The following is a 15898-nucleotide window of genomic DNA, read 5'->3' as shown; positions in this document are numbered from 1 at the left end:
CAATCTGCAGGTAATTGATCAATATATTTCAAAATATTCTGAGTGTAATGTGCTTAAACGAACAGCAGTTGGCAGTAGTGCTACAAAGACACACATGAGAGACATGAAGAAGAAGCCCGTCTGCAGGGAATGAATGAGAAAAACTTTCACACATTGGTAAACACGTTACATATAATTCAATTACTGCAGTGATTCAACTGCATCTTGTGAACCAAATCGAAACCTTTTCTGCCTGTTTTAACCTTATAGGCGTGTCAGTAAATATTAACTTGTTATCTGCAGCTCGGACAGTGTTGACCCTAGTCCAACAGGACTGGCCCAAGAAAGGACAGATGTAGCAGACCAGTTGTTGGTCAAACAGCCGTACTATCCCTGAAGTTGCGGGAACAATGTTCTAGTAGCCGAATAACACACAAGAGCACACTGTGTAAAACTGTCAGTCTAAAATATAAATCCTCTAGGACACTCAAGGATATGCACTAGACGGAAAACACTCGCAAATAGAAAGTAAAGGTGAGGATTAATCCAGCATAACCGAAGATTTCTGAAAAGAAAATGGCACGGAAATCTCCATCAGGAGTGATGTGATGTATGCCGTGAAAGGTACGTCTTTGAGCATCACTAATGAAGTCCTCTCCATACCCATCCACTCTCATGATCATCTGCTTTCAAACGTGGCATCGGATGTATACCGCGTCTGTGAAAGACGATCATTGAAATGGTAATTTTCTGATGCGCAAGGATAGCCAGAAATCTTGGAGCCTATTTGATAATAACCTGGAAAAGATTTGTCCCATCTCATCTCGCCGGCATAGACAGTAATGGAGCTGTGAAGGGAAGCGTCCATTAGAGGAGTGTGTTTACCAGGTGTGTGTGTGTGTGTGTGAGTACTCTTCAGTCACCGTGGATTCGTGTCTGCGGCTTGTCCCTTTACTTTCTTATTCATTACACATCAGTAAAGATTTGGCTGTGATATGCTAATAAACGTGATGTGAAAATTCATCCCTTCAACAACTCGCCCCTATTTTGCCGCCAGTGTGGGTGTGTGTGGCACTCAATGAAAAATATTTGCATAAATGGATTTCGCCGGGTGGATTTTCTATTCTTTTCTCTCTTTTTTTTCCTCAAAATAATTCATTTTCCAGCAGCAAATCTCATCTTCTCCGCTTTGTTTCTGCCCCGTCGTCTGCTTCTGTCTGGCGCGAGGCCTGATAGTCAAATGTGGAGTTATTTGTACTGTAGGCCAGGCGGCTTGCTTTGTGTTTTTGTCATTCAAATTATTTAGTAATGGCTTTGCATCGCTCTGATGGCTGAAGGGAGGTTTGCATGAGAACCTATTGACAATGCTGTTTCATTAAATTACATTCTCCCGATGAAGCACAATGGAGTCCCCCCTAAGTCCTGACACACATACACAAAACTTGGTAGTGCAACACTAACTTCAAAGTAGTAGCAGTAGCTACATGTGGAAAAACAACCAGACTGTATTGCACCCTGTTTTATATTTAAATAATGTGTATATGCAATTCAATAACATATAATAAATAGATGTATAATATCTTGGCGAAATTACGTTTCCCTTTTTCATAATATTTCAGGAAGTTACTCTCGGTCTTCTGCCCTTCTGTGCATTGGTCCCTGTAGTCATGGCCTATAGGGAGCTGAGGTCCCCGCCCTTCTGGTCGGTCCACTGGACCTAAGATCAGAAAAGAAATTCACGCTCTGGGGAGATGGAAGTTATTTTCTGGTCCACTTTGCCTCATGCCCTGTACCTCGCTTTAAATGACAAATAATGATGTGAGCATCTACTAAGTTTGTCGTGTAATTTATGATTTATTAGCTTATGAAAACACACAATTATTTGGACTACAAATCAAACGTCGCATGCATGACGTTGCTGCAGAGTCTGACTGCTTCCGCTAAGGCAGATGCGAAAGGTACTAAGCTATGAAAGAAAGAAGATAGCAAACATTATCTGACATTAAGTTAAACTAAACACTCACCGTGACCCTGAAGAGCTTGTCCTGCATGCTGGCTCTCACTAGACCGACTATCGAGTGAGAAACCTAAAGGAACTTTTGATGCTGGCCAAAAAGGCAGTGCTCTCGCAGCAGTAGAATGTATCTTTCAAATTTCTTTGACTCTGTTTGGTCACATGAGGCTGAAGTAGATGGGCGTGACTTAGACTCCCCATAATGTCGGCCCTTCGGAAATTCAGTTTCCCACCAGTTTATGTAAAACTTCCAAATATTATTGTCGACACTTGAAACATACGCACAGCTGTGGCTTCATACGCAACCTTTTCTGTCCTCGTCCTGCTCTTTTGGTGTTCGGTTTGAGGTTACTCCTCCAGTTTTCAGTTGTTTTCTCTAAATAAATCCTCCATATAAACCATCATTTCTGGAATATCCTTGTGGCAGAACTAATGGGAAATTGCGTAAATATGACTTCAAGTTTTATTTACAATTCAAAAGGTGACAAATGATGAGAAAATTACCATTTTATTTTGGCTTTTCGCTCTGAACACATGAACGCTGCATCTGATTTTAAAGCAAATAGCACAAGTTTGTGAATGGAGAAGAGATTTTCCTGAGACATTGGATGGAATTTTATACTTCTGTGTTTGTTTACCTGTTTAAAGCAATGCACACTCAGCATAGAAATGTTTCGTTTGAACACCTTTTCAATGGAAATCGCTAAGTTAAAAGGCTCTGTCATGCAGTCTGGTTAAATAAATGAATAACAATAACAATAATGTGGCTGAAAACAGGCTTTAAGAGTTGGAGTAGCACTTGCAGTGTAGAAACCAGTTAGAGAGGGGCGGGTCTGATGGAAGCACGCCAGGTTGGTGACAGAGTTCGAGTCGCTGAGCAACTTTGAACACTGACTGGGATTATTTCTTTGACCGCTCACTTTGTCTTGTACTTTGTTGCCAATTTGTATGTGAATATAAACTGGTAAACGTCCCCCCAGCTCTCCCTACTTTAGAAAAAAGATTTTTCATTTTTTGTGACTTTGTCGTGCTCCTTTTATAGTTCAGAGTCTGGTAGAAATTGTCAGGTGTTTAACAGGCCACCTGCCCCTGTCTCAGACTAACGTTGCCTCCAGAGACATACATTGATGCTCCATTTAAAGCCATGCTGCAATAATAACCCTGATGAGGTCTGTGGCGAAAACCCTCCTGCAGGTGCTTTGGCCTTTTAAAGGTTGTTCCAGAGACCACCTTGATGGAGCGCACAAAGATTCTGAACGGTTTGAAATGTTGTGAAGGCTGTTGAAAAGGTCCGTGTGTTCAAGGAGTCTTAAAATAATGACAGGGAGGTCAGAGAGGGCGCCGCGCACTGTTGTGCATGCACCACTGAGTTCACGCTTTACTTGCCAGCTTCCTGTGTGTAGGAGAATCCCAGCAACAGTTCTGCAATATTGCTTTCAGAACACATCCAGCCACATGTCAAAATTTGACACTTTGGCTCTGGGCAGTCTGACTGGCAGTGGGTTTTGCCGAGATGGGAAAAGGAAGGGGCTTCATCTCGTTTCATTTTAGGCTCCCAGTGGCCTCTGGCAGTCCTCAGGGCAGGCAGTAACCCACTCGTCCTTTCTTTTTCGGCTTGTCTCTCCATTAATAGCTTAGTGCCGCTCCAACTCCCATTGTTATTCCTGCCTGGGTGCATGCCGCGCAAAGGATGTCGCCTGTTTATCAGACTAGAAATATTGTGCCGCCTGCTTTGGGAAGATGAACTCTGGGACGACCCCCGCTGGAATCCAGATGTCCTTTGCTTGTGTACTTACCCTTCGGTGATCTCTGTGTCTCATCTTCTTTTGGGAAATTTCATTTCATCTGTTTCATATCGTACCATAATAATGTTTGGGCCACAACGGATGGCTTATATTTGTTAATCCCTTGCAGCACAGATGTCTCCATGAGGTTTCATGAAACAGTGTCCTCATTTTTCCAGGCCACTAGTGGGCACTATTTTCTGAATGGTGTCTGGCAGCAAGTATTTCAATAAAACCTCACATCATTTTTAAGTTAAGAGTACCACCGACTGAGCTCTGAAAAGTAGGACAGTCTTTCATAAAACCTCACCAACCCAGCACTAGTGAAAGCTGCAGTTGCTGGAGCAACAGGTGGGAAACACAGCAGGCCCATACCATACACAACAAGGGATCCGGGAAAAGTCACTTTTCGAAAGAATCATTATTTTCAAACTAACCTAAACATAACCTCAATTTCAAATTTAAACTCAAGCCTAAGAAACCTTTTAACCAAGCAATGCTGTGTTGCAAGTCAACAACCCGCCGTAGATGATGCCTTCAAATGCTGATACATGCGGTGGATAAATGGGGAACACTTTTTTTTTTTTTTCAGGATTATTATTATTATTGTTGTTGTTATAATAATAAACTGACAAAAAGAACCCAGCATCTGAGTAAATAAATTCAGCACCATTGTTGGTTCATTTCAGTTGTCAGTCCTCATGGAAAACTGAATTTAAAGGGGCTCCTGGAGCAATATATCTGATAAGATGGCACCATCTGCAGGATGTTTGAAGCAATACAAAAGCCAAGAATCCTACCATCCAGAAATATATTTCACCGCACCACAAGGTGCAGTGAAATACACATTTCTACTCACAGTTTCTACTGTAAATCAGCGGAGCGGGAGGAAGTGTCTGGAGAGATGGAACTATTCCCTCCAAAGGTTGAATAAAGACACGCAACATATTCATCACATTTATAATAATGACATTTCGTCCACAGTAATCCAATAACAACCATGTTCATGAAAGGACCATTGTCGTATTGGCTTTTAATCCACTAATATCTTACACTTAGTCAAAATTCAGAGCCTAAATAATGTAAGCGATATAGAACAGAAGAAATCCAAGTATAGCGTGAGGTGTACGTTAATCGATATCACGTCATGCAACTGAAATCTTTTCGAATCTAATGCGACAAAACCATGTGGTTTGTTTTGAATGAACGTTGCCAGTAGGGGGCAGTGGGCTGCAAACTTGGTGCTGTGCAGGATCCACACTGACACGAAGAAGAGTGGACGTCAACAAAAGTGACCGGCGATGCGCCGAATGTAAGTGGAGTATCATTCATGTCAATTAATGTGTGTGTTTTTTGTTCATTTGTTGATTTAGACTCGTAATCGCGGAATAGATGTCCAGTCGTTACGCGTCGCTGAGTAGACGCCGATGAAGCTCGATGCATAAGTTAGGTAATATCGGTAAATCAAGGTTAGGTAACCCTTTTTTTTTTGACAAAATTGGACTAAATTCCTTTCCAGTGGAATTCTCATGTTCCATGGGGACAATTTTGTTGTCTAAATGTGCGAACCAACAGTACTGCCTTGGTCCTAATGCGGGTGAAAGATGAACCTGTCACCTGACCCTCAACCAGAAGGATCCTTTTTACAATGATTGACGTGGGTTTTTTATGCAACACTAGTCAATATGCAACTAAAACAAACAAGCGTATTCAACACGATCTGTAAAAGACTCTTGCACGACCAATAAAAGATGTGAATCCTCTTACCATTGCAAAAAGACTTTTTTTTTAAGTTCAAATCAGTTTTTCTCACTGTATTTTATACACATGAATATATGACTATATTGGCCAAATACTGAAAAAAAGAACAATGACTTTCGTTCTGCTCTCAGGAAAATTGATCCCTAGTTTGTGACAAAACAACTGGGGAGGCATTTTTCCACGATGGAAGCGTTCACTGAGCTCCTCAATGGGTTCCCTGTGGGAGCTGGTGAATATCCGGTCACACTCTGCCTGGTCTTCATCTTTTTGGGACTTCTCTACTGGTGAGTAACTGATACTCTCAAAAAACTGTTTTAAAGTACGTATTTTTTCTGTGGAATGTTTGCCCAACCATTGCTAGCCATTGCTCAAGCCATGCTGATGTTCATTTCAAAGCAAAGGCATCACAAGTGGTCAGACCTACTCTGAGATTTTATAGTTTAAATAGTTCAATGTGCGAAAGAAAAATCCAACAAATGGTAAAAAAAAATGTTATTAAACCACCTGCAATTAAACCACATAATATAAGTGTTTTATTTCCTTGCAGGTATTCTGTCCACCCATTTTCAACCCTTGCACGATGTGGCATCAAACACCCAAAGCCCGTGCCCTTCTATGGCAACCTATTTTTGTTTCGTCAAGTAAGAGTCATCTATTTTGTTTTATCTTCATAATATCTAAGACCAACTCTGGTGAATACATTTGTGAGGGGAGCAGCCCAGTCAATGAATCCTATGATAAAATATAAGCTAATAGATGCCCTCTATCGCCCTATTACCTGATGAGGCTTCATGAAACAATGTACTGATTTTCAGAGCTCAGTAGGTGCCGCTGTTGGTTTAAAAATGATGTGGGGTTTCATTGAAATGGCAGTAAAGATCCAAAGATTTTAGAGCAGAGAGTGCCATCTAGTGGGCTTTGAAAATTAGGACATTGTTTCATGAAGCCTCATGACCCATCATGACCCAGGACCGTCTCCTCCTCATGTTGCAGCATCTGTACTAGGAAAGACATGGGGAACTGAAGTCTGAGTGATCAGCATCAAAATACTGTGTGATACGGCATCATTTTAGCTGAGTCACATGCTGCCAATAAATGTCTCTTCATCTGTTTCCAGGGTTTTTATAAGGCGATCAGCGATCTCATAAAGACACACGGGAGAGTGTGTGGGTGAGTAGATCAACTATAGAATAAACACATTTTCATTGAAACACAGGAAGAGTTTAATGTCTTGTGAAAGTCGTGTCCACTGTTCACTGTCTGGCTTCCCAGGATGATTGACGGGTGTTTGCTCTCTTAGCTACTATTTGGCGAGGAGACCTGTGGTGGTGGTTGCAGATCCTGACATGCTCAGACAAGTGATGGTGAAGGAGTTCAGCACCTTTCCAAACAGAATGGTATTTTGAAGCTCTGTTTGACTCTGCCTCAGTCATCCAGAATAAATGTATTCACAGCACTCCGCCTTGTACTGCTAACAGTGTCCTTGCATTTATCTGCCAGAATGAATGTTTAATTTGGGAAAAACTTTCTTGACTTGTTGCCCTACTGTCGTCTCTGTGTGTGCAGACCCTTCGCTTCAACAGCAAACCCATGAGCGATTGTCTGCTCATGCTGAGGAACGAACGGTGGAAGAGAGTCAGAAGTATCCTGACGCCGTCCTTCAGCTCTGCTAAAATGAAAGAGGTACGTGGCTCAAGTAAAACCAGATCAGAGGTCACAAACCGCTGCTCCGTAATATCTTTTCATAAAGTCAAAAGTGACCTGGCTAGCTAAGGGTCACTTGGACTTAAACATTCACACAAGGTTACATGGTAAACTGTGAGACACTCACATGCACAAATGATTCAGAAACACCTATTTTATCCACCTGCTGTCCGAGTGGACGCATTGCACTCACCTACTCTATGTATTTTGTACGGATTATATTGCTAAAGTGAAATCGATTATCGTTTGCCATAGATGGTTCCCCTCATTGACACAGCCATCAGTGCTCTCATGAAGAATTTGGATGTGTACGCAGAGTCTGGAGACGCCTTTGACATCCACAAGTAAATACACATAAAACACCACTTGAAACACGTAAGATATTTTTCAGAAAGTGTCCCACAGTAACGGAACGACTCTCACTACGTGCGCAGGTGCTTCGGCTGCTTCACCATGGATGTGATCGCCAGTGTGGCGTTTGCTACTCAGGTGGACTCCCAGAACAACCCGGACGACCCGTTCGTCCGCCATGCACAGATGTTCTTCTCCTTCTCATTTTTCAGACCCATGATGCTGCTCTTTGGTTCGTCTGAGAGATCACATTATTTCGGTCAATGTCACTAATAAGACACAGAGTTCGACGGTAATCATGTTTTGTTTCTGCAGTTGCTTTTCCACAACTCGCTGCTCCTCTAGTCAAACTCCTCCCCAACAAGAGACGAGACCAGATGAATAATTTCTTCATCCACAGCATCCAGAGGATCATTAAGCAGAGAGAAGAGCAGCCTCCTGAAGAGGTGAAGACCTTTGCTCTCCTTCTGATGTTCCTGAATTTTTCACTCAGAAATTTTTACATCTGAAATGCCTTTCTGCCAAATCTACGCAGAGGCGACGAGACTTCCTTCAGCTGATGTTGGATGCTCAAACCAGCCAGGAGTATGTGGATCAGATGGAGCAGTTGACCTCTTCCAATCGGGCAGACAGTCCGCGGGGTCCACAGAAAAAAGTGATCACAGAAGATGAGATTGTGGGTCAAGCATTTGTCTTCCTTCTTGCCGGCTATGAAACCAGCAGCAACACGTTGGGCTTCACCTGCTACCTGCTGGCCGTCAACCCGGACTGCCAGCGCAAAGTCCAGGAGGAGCTGGAAGATTTCTTCACCAGGCACGTAAGTCTGCTGTTTGTGGAATAGAAAAAGATTCATGATGATACTTTCAGGTCCTTTTTCTCGATTCTCTTTTTGCTCTTCAGGAATCTGCAGACTACACAAACGTCCAGGAGCTGAAGTACTTGGAAATGGTGGTGTGTGAGGCTCTGCGTCTCTACCCTCCTGCTTTCAGGTGGGTGAAGAACAAGTTCATCAGAAATTAAAGGGTAACACAAGATTTCTGCCTCTTTTCTGAAGGTATGCACGTGACATCGATGAAGACTGAGTGGTGAACGGTCAGTTGCTGCCTAAAGGGGCGTCACTAGAGATCCCGGCAGGCTTCCTCCACCGTGACCCGGATCACTGGCCCGAGCCCGAGCGCTTCATCCCTGAGAGGTGCACGATTAGACCTTGTACTGTGATGAACTATTTGGGGTGTTGTTTGGGAGGATCGGATCTTGGTGATCTGGTTCTTACATCGTTCATCCTTTCCAGATTCACGCCGGAAGCAAAGGCGAGTCGCCATCCTTTTGTTTACCTGCCGTTTGGCGCCGGGCCACGGAACTGTGTGGGAATGAGACTGGCCCAACTGGAAATCAAAATGGCTCTGGTTCGACTGTTCAGCAGGTTCAACATCGTAGCTTGCTCTGAAACTCAGGTAGGCGGGAACTGTGCAACACCTGGTGTAGTTGATCTGTGAGGCCAGTATCTGATCAGGAAAAAATACCCGATTGTTTTTTCACCTTTCAAACCTTTTGAACTTAAAATTGGAGATGGTATTTGTTGTGTTGGTATTGTTGGTTAGTTGCTCGTGGTATTCTTGTTACGTTGCAATTGAACAAATGAAATAACTCATTTAAATAGATTATGAATGTTACAGTGAGAGGAGAGTGCAAAGGAAAGAGAAGTTCACAGTTTAGAGGAGTTTTAATGTTCAAAATATACGCATCAAAGGTGCAGTTCACAATTAAGCCCATAGAGGGAGCCAAAGCTCACATTGAGCATAATGTACCACAGACGATGACTCAACACTGATTCTGTACCGCAAATGCTGAAGGAAATATGTCAATACAGAACTCTCCAGAGTACCAGCACCCAAAACCAGCAAGTTAAAGTCTCGACTAAATCCAGCAGAAGCAATCGAACAACAGGCAGTGACCTTGAATATTTCAGAACCGTCTACTCTTAGTTGGTCATCCTTTTGGTGTGATGTTCTGAACCTCCCTGGAATGTTTCAGTTTTTTGAGAGTTGATATGAAGAGCAAACTGCTTTGTGTAACTAGAACGCACCATCTTTCCTTTTTTTTTTTTGTTCCTTCTTTTAGGTCCCGCTTGAGCTGAAGTCGACCAGCACCCTGGGACCCAAAGATGGCATTTATGTGAAGATCCAGAGAAGAAATGGCGCTGAAGGCAAAGTTTGAACTCCACCAATAGACCAGTGACTTTAAAACTAACATGGTGTGACCCAGAACACCTCATTCTTCTTTACACTCATAAACAGCAAAATGCATCACAATCAAGGCAAGGGTGAAATTGTGCTCAATATTCCAAAATTATTTTGGGGAGTAAGTGACTTTCAATAGGATAAAATGGCACATAGAGCAAGCATGAAAACAATCTCTCACTCCTGTCATAGCACAGCTGTTCCAGCAGGAGGAAGAAGCTGAATAATGGTTACTGCTTTGCTAGTGTCGACCACTTTCAACATCTGATCTTAACCCGAAATAGTCGCCTGGGTCAGGCAGCAGTTTACCTCATGTGTCAAGTGATCATAATGTCTGTCTTTCATGTGTGTTACTGATCAAATTCCAAGGTATTTTAATTGTTGATTTTGCTAATTCTGGGCCTCTTTCCCTGGCTGCTGCCCCTGCGACCCGGCCTCAGTTCAGTGGATGAGGTGGGTTTTGCAATCCAGTGTGCTGATGATTCACAGATGATTGAAGTGTGTGAACTATATTACTTGTTAAATCATTTGTCACGATGAGGAGGGAACATTTGATTGTGCGGGACACATGGATGTAATAAAAGCTTTTACTTTAACTGACTTTTTGCAGCCTGTTTATCCCACTGGGAGCCTGAGTCAACATTAGGAGACAACTGTTGAGAGGCCAAAGGACTGAAGCCTCATTAAAGTTGCATGACCATGTTATTGCAGTCGCAGCGTTGTTCACAACAGTATAGAAGGAATGAATGAACCAGCTCATGAGCAAACTGTCTAAGAGTAGTCAATAATGTACTGAGGGTAGATCTGTTGCTTCTCGAAGATGACGTAGATGCTGGGACTGACCATCTGATCCACGCAACTGTCGTACAGTGTGTTGCTGTTGCCTCTCGGGGGCGGGCGTAGGTAGTGGCTGCTTCCTTTGGCGCTCTCCCCCACGAGGACCAGAGCTGCGAACATGACCTTTCTTCCTCCCTTGGCTCGGGCGTATTTGTTGGAGTAGGAGGCGTCTCGGGCAAAGTAGCTCCCTAGTAGCACCAGGAAACATCAAGAGAATCAGAGGACAAGTTGGTGTACTACTGTTGGGATGATGGGGTTTCACGAAACAATGTCATCGTTTTCAGAGGCCACGAGATGGTACTGTATAATCTTTGGCTTTCAATGAAACCTCATGTCATTTATAAACTTGTACAGAGCTCAGAAAACCAGGAGATGAAACCTCATCAGCCCATCACCAACATGTATCAAAGAAAGAGCTCGAAAGATAGATTAGCTTCCATCTCTAAGGAAGTGGCCCCTTTGGATTAGATTGAGCTACCTTTTCCATACGAGGTGCCATGGACGCCGCACATCCTCCAGTCAAAGTTCTGCTCGCAGATGGCTTCAACCAGCGCCTGGTCCGTCCCATGAAACAGGTACTGCTCGTTCACAGGCTTCCCGCCGTTTCTCAGCTTCATCTGCTCCCTCTGCCTGAAATGTACCAGAGTCACCAAGGACCATGCTTCACTTTACTTCCTGCATCTGAGTGTTTCACCAGTGAAAGATCCCCCACAGCGACAGGTTCTGGATCCTGTGGATGCTGTTGATGCGGTGCTGATGCATGGTAACTGAAAACAACTTCTGTATCATGATGAATTCGTTCGACCTTCTCTCTAGAGGTACCATCTGGACCAGAGGGGAACAGCGATTGTTAGAGGACAGTTCAATGACACAACTGGGTAATCTAACTTCCATGTAGAGTCAAAATACCACACTTACAATACTATGTTGCAGTATAGTATACAGTAGTGATATAATATACAGTGGCACCTCGGTTCTCAACCACAATCCGGTCCAGACGGCTGCTTGAGACGCAAATTGTTTGAAATCTGAATAGATTTTTCCCATTACAATGAATGGAAAAAGAAATAATGCGTTCCAAGCCTTAAAACAGGCTTTTGTAGGAGTGAATGTAGAGTGTCTGCTGCAGGTGCGCAGTTCGTCTATTTGTGTGGCCGCTGCATGTGGGAGGGGTTGCCGAGTGAGTGACGTCTCTCCAGAAGTGAAGAGGTGCCCGGTGCGTGTCCAGCTCTGAATGTGCGCTTCTGTGCAGTTGGGCTGTGACAAAGTCATAAACCAAGTAACGCTCTGTCCCAGACTCGCCTCATCCCTGTCCCAGCTCCAGCCCACAACAGGACATCAAACCCTGGAGTGAGCGCTCCAGCCTCGGAGGTGTGGAGAGCGAGCACCTCCCCTGTGACACTCTACCACGGTCCAGTGCAGAGACAGGAAAGGTTTTACACCTCAATATGAAGAAAAAACAGTCAGTAAATGTAGCTAACGGGACTCGTCTGCATACAGAAGCTGCGTTATACACAATAACAAAGCGCGTCGTGGGTCAGCTGATCAGTCCGTGCACGTTATGTTTTTTCCGGCTTTTTTCCAGGGTGTTTGAGTTCTGGATTGGTTTGAATTCCGGGACGTTCGAAAACCGAGGTACCACTGTACTAAATTGTACAGCTACTATTCTGAATTATTAAAAGTAATCATATATTTTATTAACATTCTTGTTCATGATTTGGTCCTTACACAGCATTAAAAACTATGTTGCTTGATGAATCTATAAATGTATATCTTCTTGTTTAACTTTCGGGGCAAACTTCAAGCCAAACTTCAATGGCTGTCACCACCCTGAGAGAGTAGGAAAAGCTCAGCCATCTGTCAGAGACTCGGAGTGGAGTCTATGTACAACAGGGTAGGAAAGACTTTTAGTCCCTTTGTTTCCTCAACAGGACCTACAGCATGAGGTCCAGCGACCTTGTTGCTAAGCTAGTACAACAAAAGAAGTACCTTGTATCCAACATCAGGCTGATTGGTCCTGTCCCAGTGTGGCGGGAAGCTGTCAGCGGCGTTGGAGCCGTGTGACGATCCGCTGCCAGGACTAACACTCACGTTAGAAGATCACATCAGACTGTCAGAGAACGCATGCAGCAGAAGTTACCTCCTCAACTTGACCTCCACATCATGGGCAGAAACAAAGCGGGGTCTCCTCCGGACCTCTCGTCTGGTTTTAAACCTCAGGTTTTCCTGACACATCGGTGAGGCTTTGAAATGGAGGACGTAGGAGTATCTGCTGGTGCTGAAAGGAACTGCAGACTCCCGGTCGGTCAGGTAAAGATTCTCCAGGGTTTCAGACGTCACTGTGGTCGGGGTGCCTTCAGCACTCTGACAAGAAACACGTGGCTTTTTTTAAGGACACTCTCACCGATATTCTCAAATAACAAATAAGATCACCACCCAACCTGCCTCTAAAGGAGGCACAGGCCACTGTCTCTGCCACTGCAACATACACATAATACTAGAGCATGAATAAAAAACAATTTGAGTAACTCTTAACTGAAGCCAGGGCTGCAACGACCAGTCCACAGTGAGAGGAGACACGGTGGAGGCTCATGGTGAGTATGGGAACATTACTCAAGGGAAACATCATAGACTTAAGTGAAATGCATCGTTTGACAAAAAAAAAAAAAAACGTTTTAAACCAATGAATTCATCATTTAGCACAACCTATTTATTTACTATTTACAACACAACAATCGGACGTCATACACAGACTAACTGTGAGTACAATAGTATACGATCAAAAAACTTGCAGCCTTCACTGTTGAATGCACACTGCTATTATTAAAAGCTAAGAAGATGGAGTAATTATACACCAGATTTTACATAGTCACTTTCGGATCATTCACCCAGTTTGGACCACGACTCATGGCTACTGAGACTACAGTGTTGACACATCCATCCTTGACCAACCTGTCCATACTCCAGCCAGCTGCCGCTATCGTCCTCCCAGTACCACACCCACTCTGTGGTCAGAACGAAGTGAGGCGGCTTGGAGGCAGATGAGGCCGTGGACAGGCGACGGACGGGCGATCCCAGAAACGTCATACTGATGAAGTCAACTGACTGCACACCTGGATTTGAGCTACGAGTAAAAAGTTTCATTATTTGTCCCTCTTTAACAGCAAGTAAAAGTGGCAACAGAAAGCTAACTTGACAATAATCCAAACATACTTCTACTTTCATCAAGTTTCCCATCATCTCCATTGTTTTCATTTCAATTTAAAATCAATTTCAGATCCCAGAGTGTTAGAAAACAGCATGACAACTTCATTTGTTACTAGCACGAGAGGTGATCTAGTTTTTTTTAATGCACTTTAGTTTCACTTTGAGCCCACTGGAGCCATGATCAAAGGACTTGGGCCGAGAGTTTGACACACGTAGAACCCAGCTCCGCCGCATTGAGTCGAGGTGACTCAGTCACTGACTCTGCAGTCATGCCTCACTAGGCGACACACCCAGTACATATTGTATCTGTGTTCCCTCAGAAGAAATACACGTCACAGTTGAAGAACTGACAGCACAAACATGACACGCTTCAATTCTTTTTTTTTTTGTCCGAACACCATGATGAAAGTGTGGATTGACACTCACATGGCCAGCAGTCTCATGAACTGAGTGATGGATGAGGGAGATTCGCAGCTGCTCGTGTCATGCTTGGGGTCGCAGTAGGCTTTCTCGATCTCTTCCATATTGGACAGGTCCTTCCAGCTCCCGCCATCCGCGTCCATCACCTGCCACCTGTAGGGCAGGTGCCAGTGCATGCGGACACATTTCTCTGAAATGAGGAACAACATAGGAAACTTGTCAATTCAGAACCAAAGGATGTTGAATGACCTTTTATTGCACCTTTGTAGCTGCAGTTTTTCCGGATAAAGTAAAGACAAATGTCAGTTTTTTCACTGTTGGAGGGTATCACAGGGGTGCTGTGTGATGCCACTGGAGCAGGCAGCTGAGGCGGGCGTTTAACTTCAGGCTTCACTGCTGCAGAAACACACACATAGAGCTCAAACTGCATTATCTTCAGCAGCAAAAATATATTCCGCGTTCAACGCTTACCTGGTGATGCTGGGGCCGTCCTCTCCTGCTGACTGATGATGCTTTTATTTCTGTAAATAACAAGCGCCATCTCCTGGCTGAAGCCCTGCAGAGCCTTATTCCCCCACACATCCAGCTGATGGCTTCTCTTGCAGGACGGGCCGAACTTACAGTCGCCCTGGACGTGATGCAGGCACACGTGTAGTTTGGTGCAGGAGTCGTTGAAGCTGCAGGTCCCCTTGTTGTAGTGGTTGCATATCTAAAGCGTTGGACATTATCAATGCTTGATAAAACTGAATTAAATAATAATAATAAAAGCACCTCAGGAAGCAGAAAAGGGTCGTTTTGTAGCAGCAGCTGGAACAGTTGTTGATCCGTCAGGTCTTGTAGGTCATGCTTCCTCAGAAGCTCAACGTTGTGGGCGGAGCGGACTTCGTGCTGGTTCTTACACTTGGATCTGCGACAGCACAAGAGACGCAGTTCAACTTAGGTGTTTTCATGGAATAGTTCCCTCAAGATAGTTTAGGAAGTTGTGAGGGAACTGAAGTGTGTCACTGAAAAGCACTATCGTATATTGCTTGTTTTAAAAAATGTTCACAGTTTGAGTTCACTTGGATTCCGACACTCATGTCTTTTATACGTCTATTGACCCACTAGCAAACAGTGTTTTTACACGTTGATTTTCACCGTGTTGGAGATCGTATGGACTCTCTGACCGATATGGAAGGCACACTTTCTCACCCAAATACACAGGTTCCACAGACCAGGTAGCGGCACAGATGGAGGCCGTCACACAGGCGACAGTCGCCGAACTTTCTCTGGCACAAGCGGAGGGAAGTTTTGGCGACAATCCGACTGGCGGGGCCGATGCTGCGGCTCGCGCCTGGACTGGGGTGGATGGCGACTCTCCCGCTGTCGAACAAAACATTCCGCAAAATCTCCTCCGCCACCGTGAAACTCTTCTCCAGCTTGGCATTCAGGCTGCCGAAGTCCAAACTCCCGTGGTTGTCGCATAAAGACTTCAGGATGAATTTGGCGATAATCGCTGTCATGTCGAGCTCCTGCTGCCTTCCTGACCGGGAGTAGGAAAAACTTGTGTTTCTGTTCTACTGGCGAAGGAACGAAAACGAAAGTAAAAGTCTCGTCATCCA

At 44.2% G+C, this 15898-nt stretch overlaps 2 protein-coding genes across 2 annotated transcripts; one reads left to right on the top strand and one right to left on the bottom strand.

Moving 5' to 3' along the window:
- Window positions 1-5031: 5031 nt before the first annotated feature.
- tbxas1 (thromboxane A synthase 1 (platelet)) lies at window positions 5032-10424 on the top strand. The gene is given in 14 exon segments (XM_053886440.1): window positions 5032-5089; window positions 5670-5822; window positions 6086-6179; window positions 6656-6708; window positions 6839-6935; window positions 7105-7221; window positions 7498-7586; window positions 7677-7825; window positions 7909-8039; window positions 8129-8410; window positions 8494-8582; window positions 8648-8785; window positions 8885-9047; window positions 9715-10424. Coding segments are annotated over 13 exon segments (1599 nt in total). The 5' UTR covers window positions 5032-5089; window positions 5670-5721; the 3' UTR covers window positions 9811-10424.
- parp12a (poly (ADP-ribose) polymerase family, member 12a) lies at window positions 9307-15850 on the bottom strand. The gene is made up of 11 exons (XM_053886439.1): window positions 15489-15850; window positions 15069-15204; window positions 14769-15006; window positions 14559-14693; window positions 14304-14487; window positions 13623-13794; window positions 12811-13034; window positions 12660-12750; window positions 11365-11495; window positions 11149-11300; window positions 9307-10858 (listed from the first exon to the last, which is right to left on the bottom strand). The coding sequence occupies exons 1-11, from the start codon at window positions 15797-15799 to the stop codon at window positions 10605-10607; spliced, it is 2028 nt and encodes a 675-aa protein (XP_053742414.1). The 5' UTR covers window positions 15800-15850; the 3' UTR covers window positions 9307-10604.
- Window positions 15851-15898: the final 48 nt, after the last annotated feature.

The sequence above is a fragment of the Synchiropus splendidus genome, chromosome 14 (genome assembly GCF_027744825.2).
Source record: "Synchiropus splendidus isolate RoL2022-P1 chromosome 14, RoL_Sspl_1.0, whole genome shotgun sequence".
Taxonomy (NCBI): domain Eukaryota; kingdom Metazoa; phylum Chordata; class Actinopteri; order Syngnathiformes; family Callionymidae; genus Synchiropus; species Synchiropus splendidus.
Note: the sequence above shows the minus strand (reverse complement) of the source record. Positions and strands in the feature narration are given on the sequence as shown.

Coding starts and splice junctions, on each gene's coding strand:
- parp12a (XM_053886439.1), bottom strand. CDS start 15,799: ATGACAGCGATTATCGCCAAATTCATCCTGAAGTCTTTATGCGACAAC. Junction 14,694..14,768: donor GACGGCCCCAGCATCACCAG/GTAAGCGTTGAA, acceptor GTGTTTCTGCAG/CAGTGAAGCCTGAAGTTAAA. Junction 11,496..12,659: donor AGCCTGATGTTGGATACAAG/GTACTTCTTTTG, acceptor CCTCTGGTCCAG/ATGGTACCTCTAGAGAGAAG.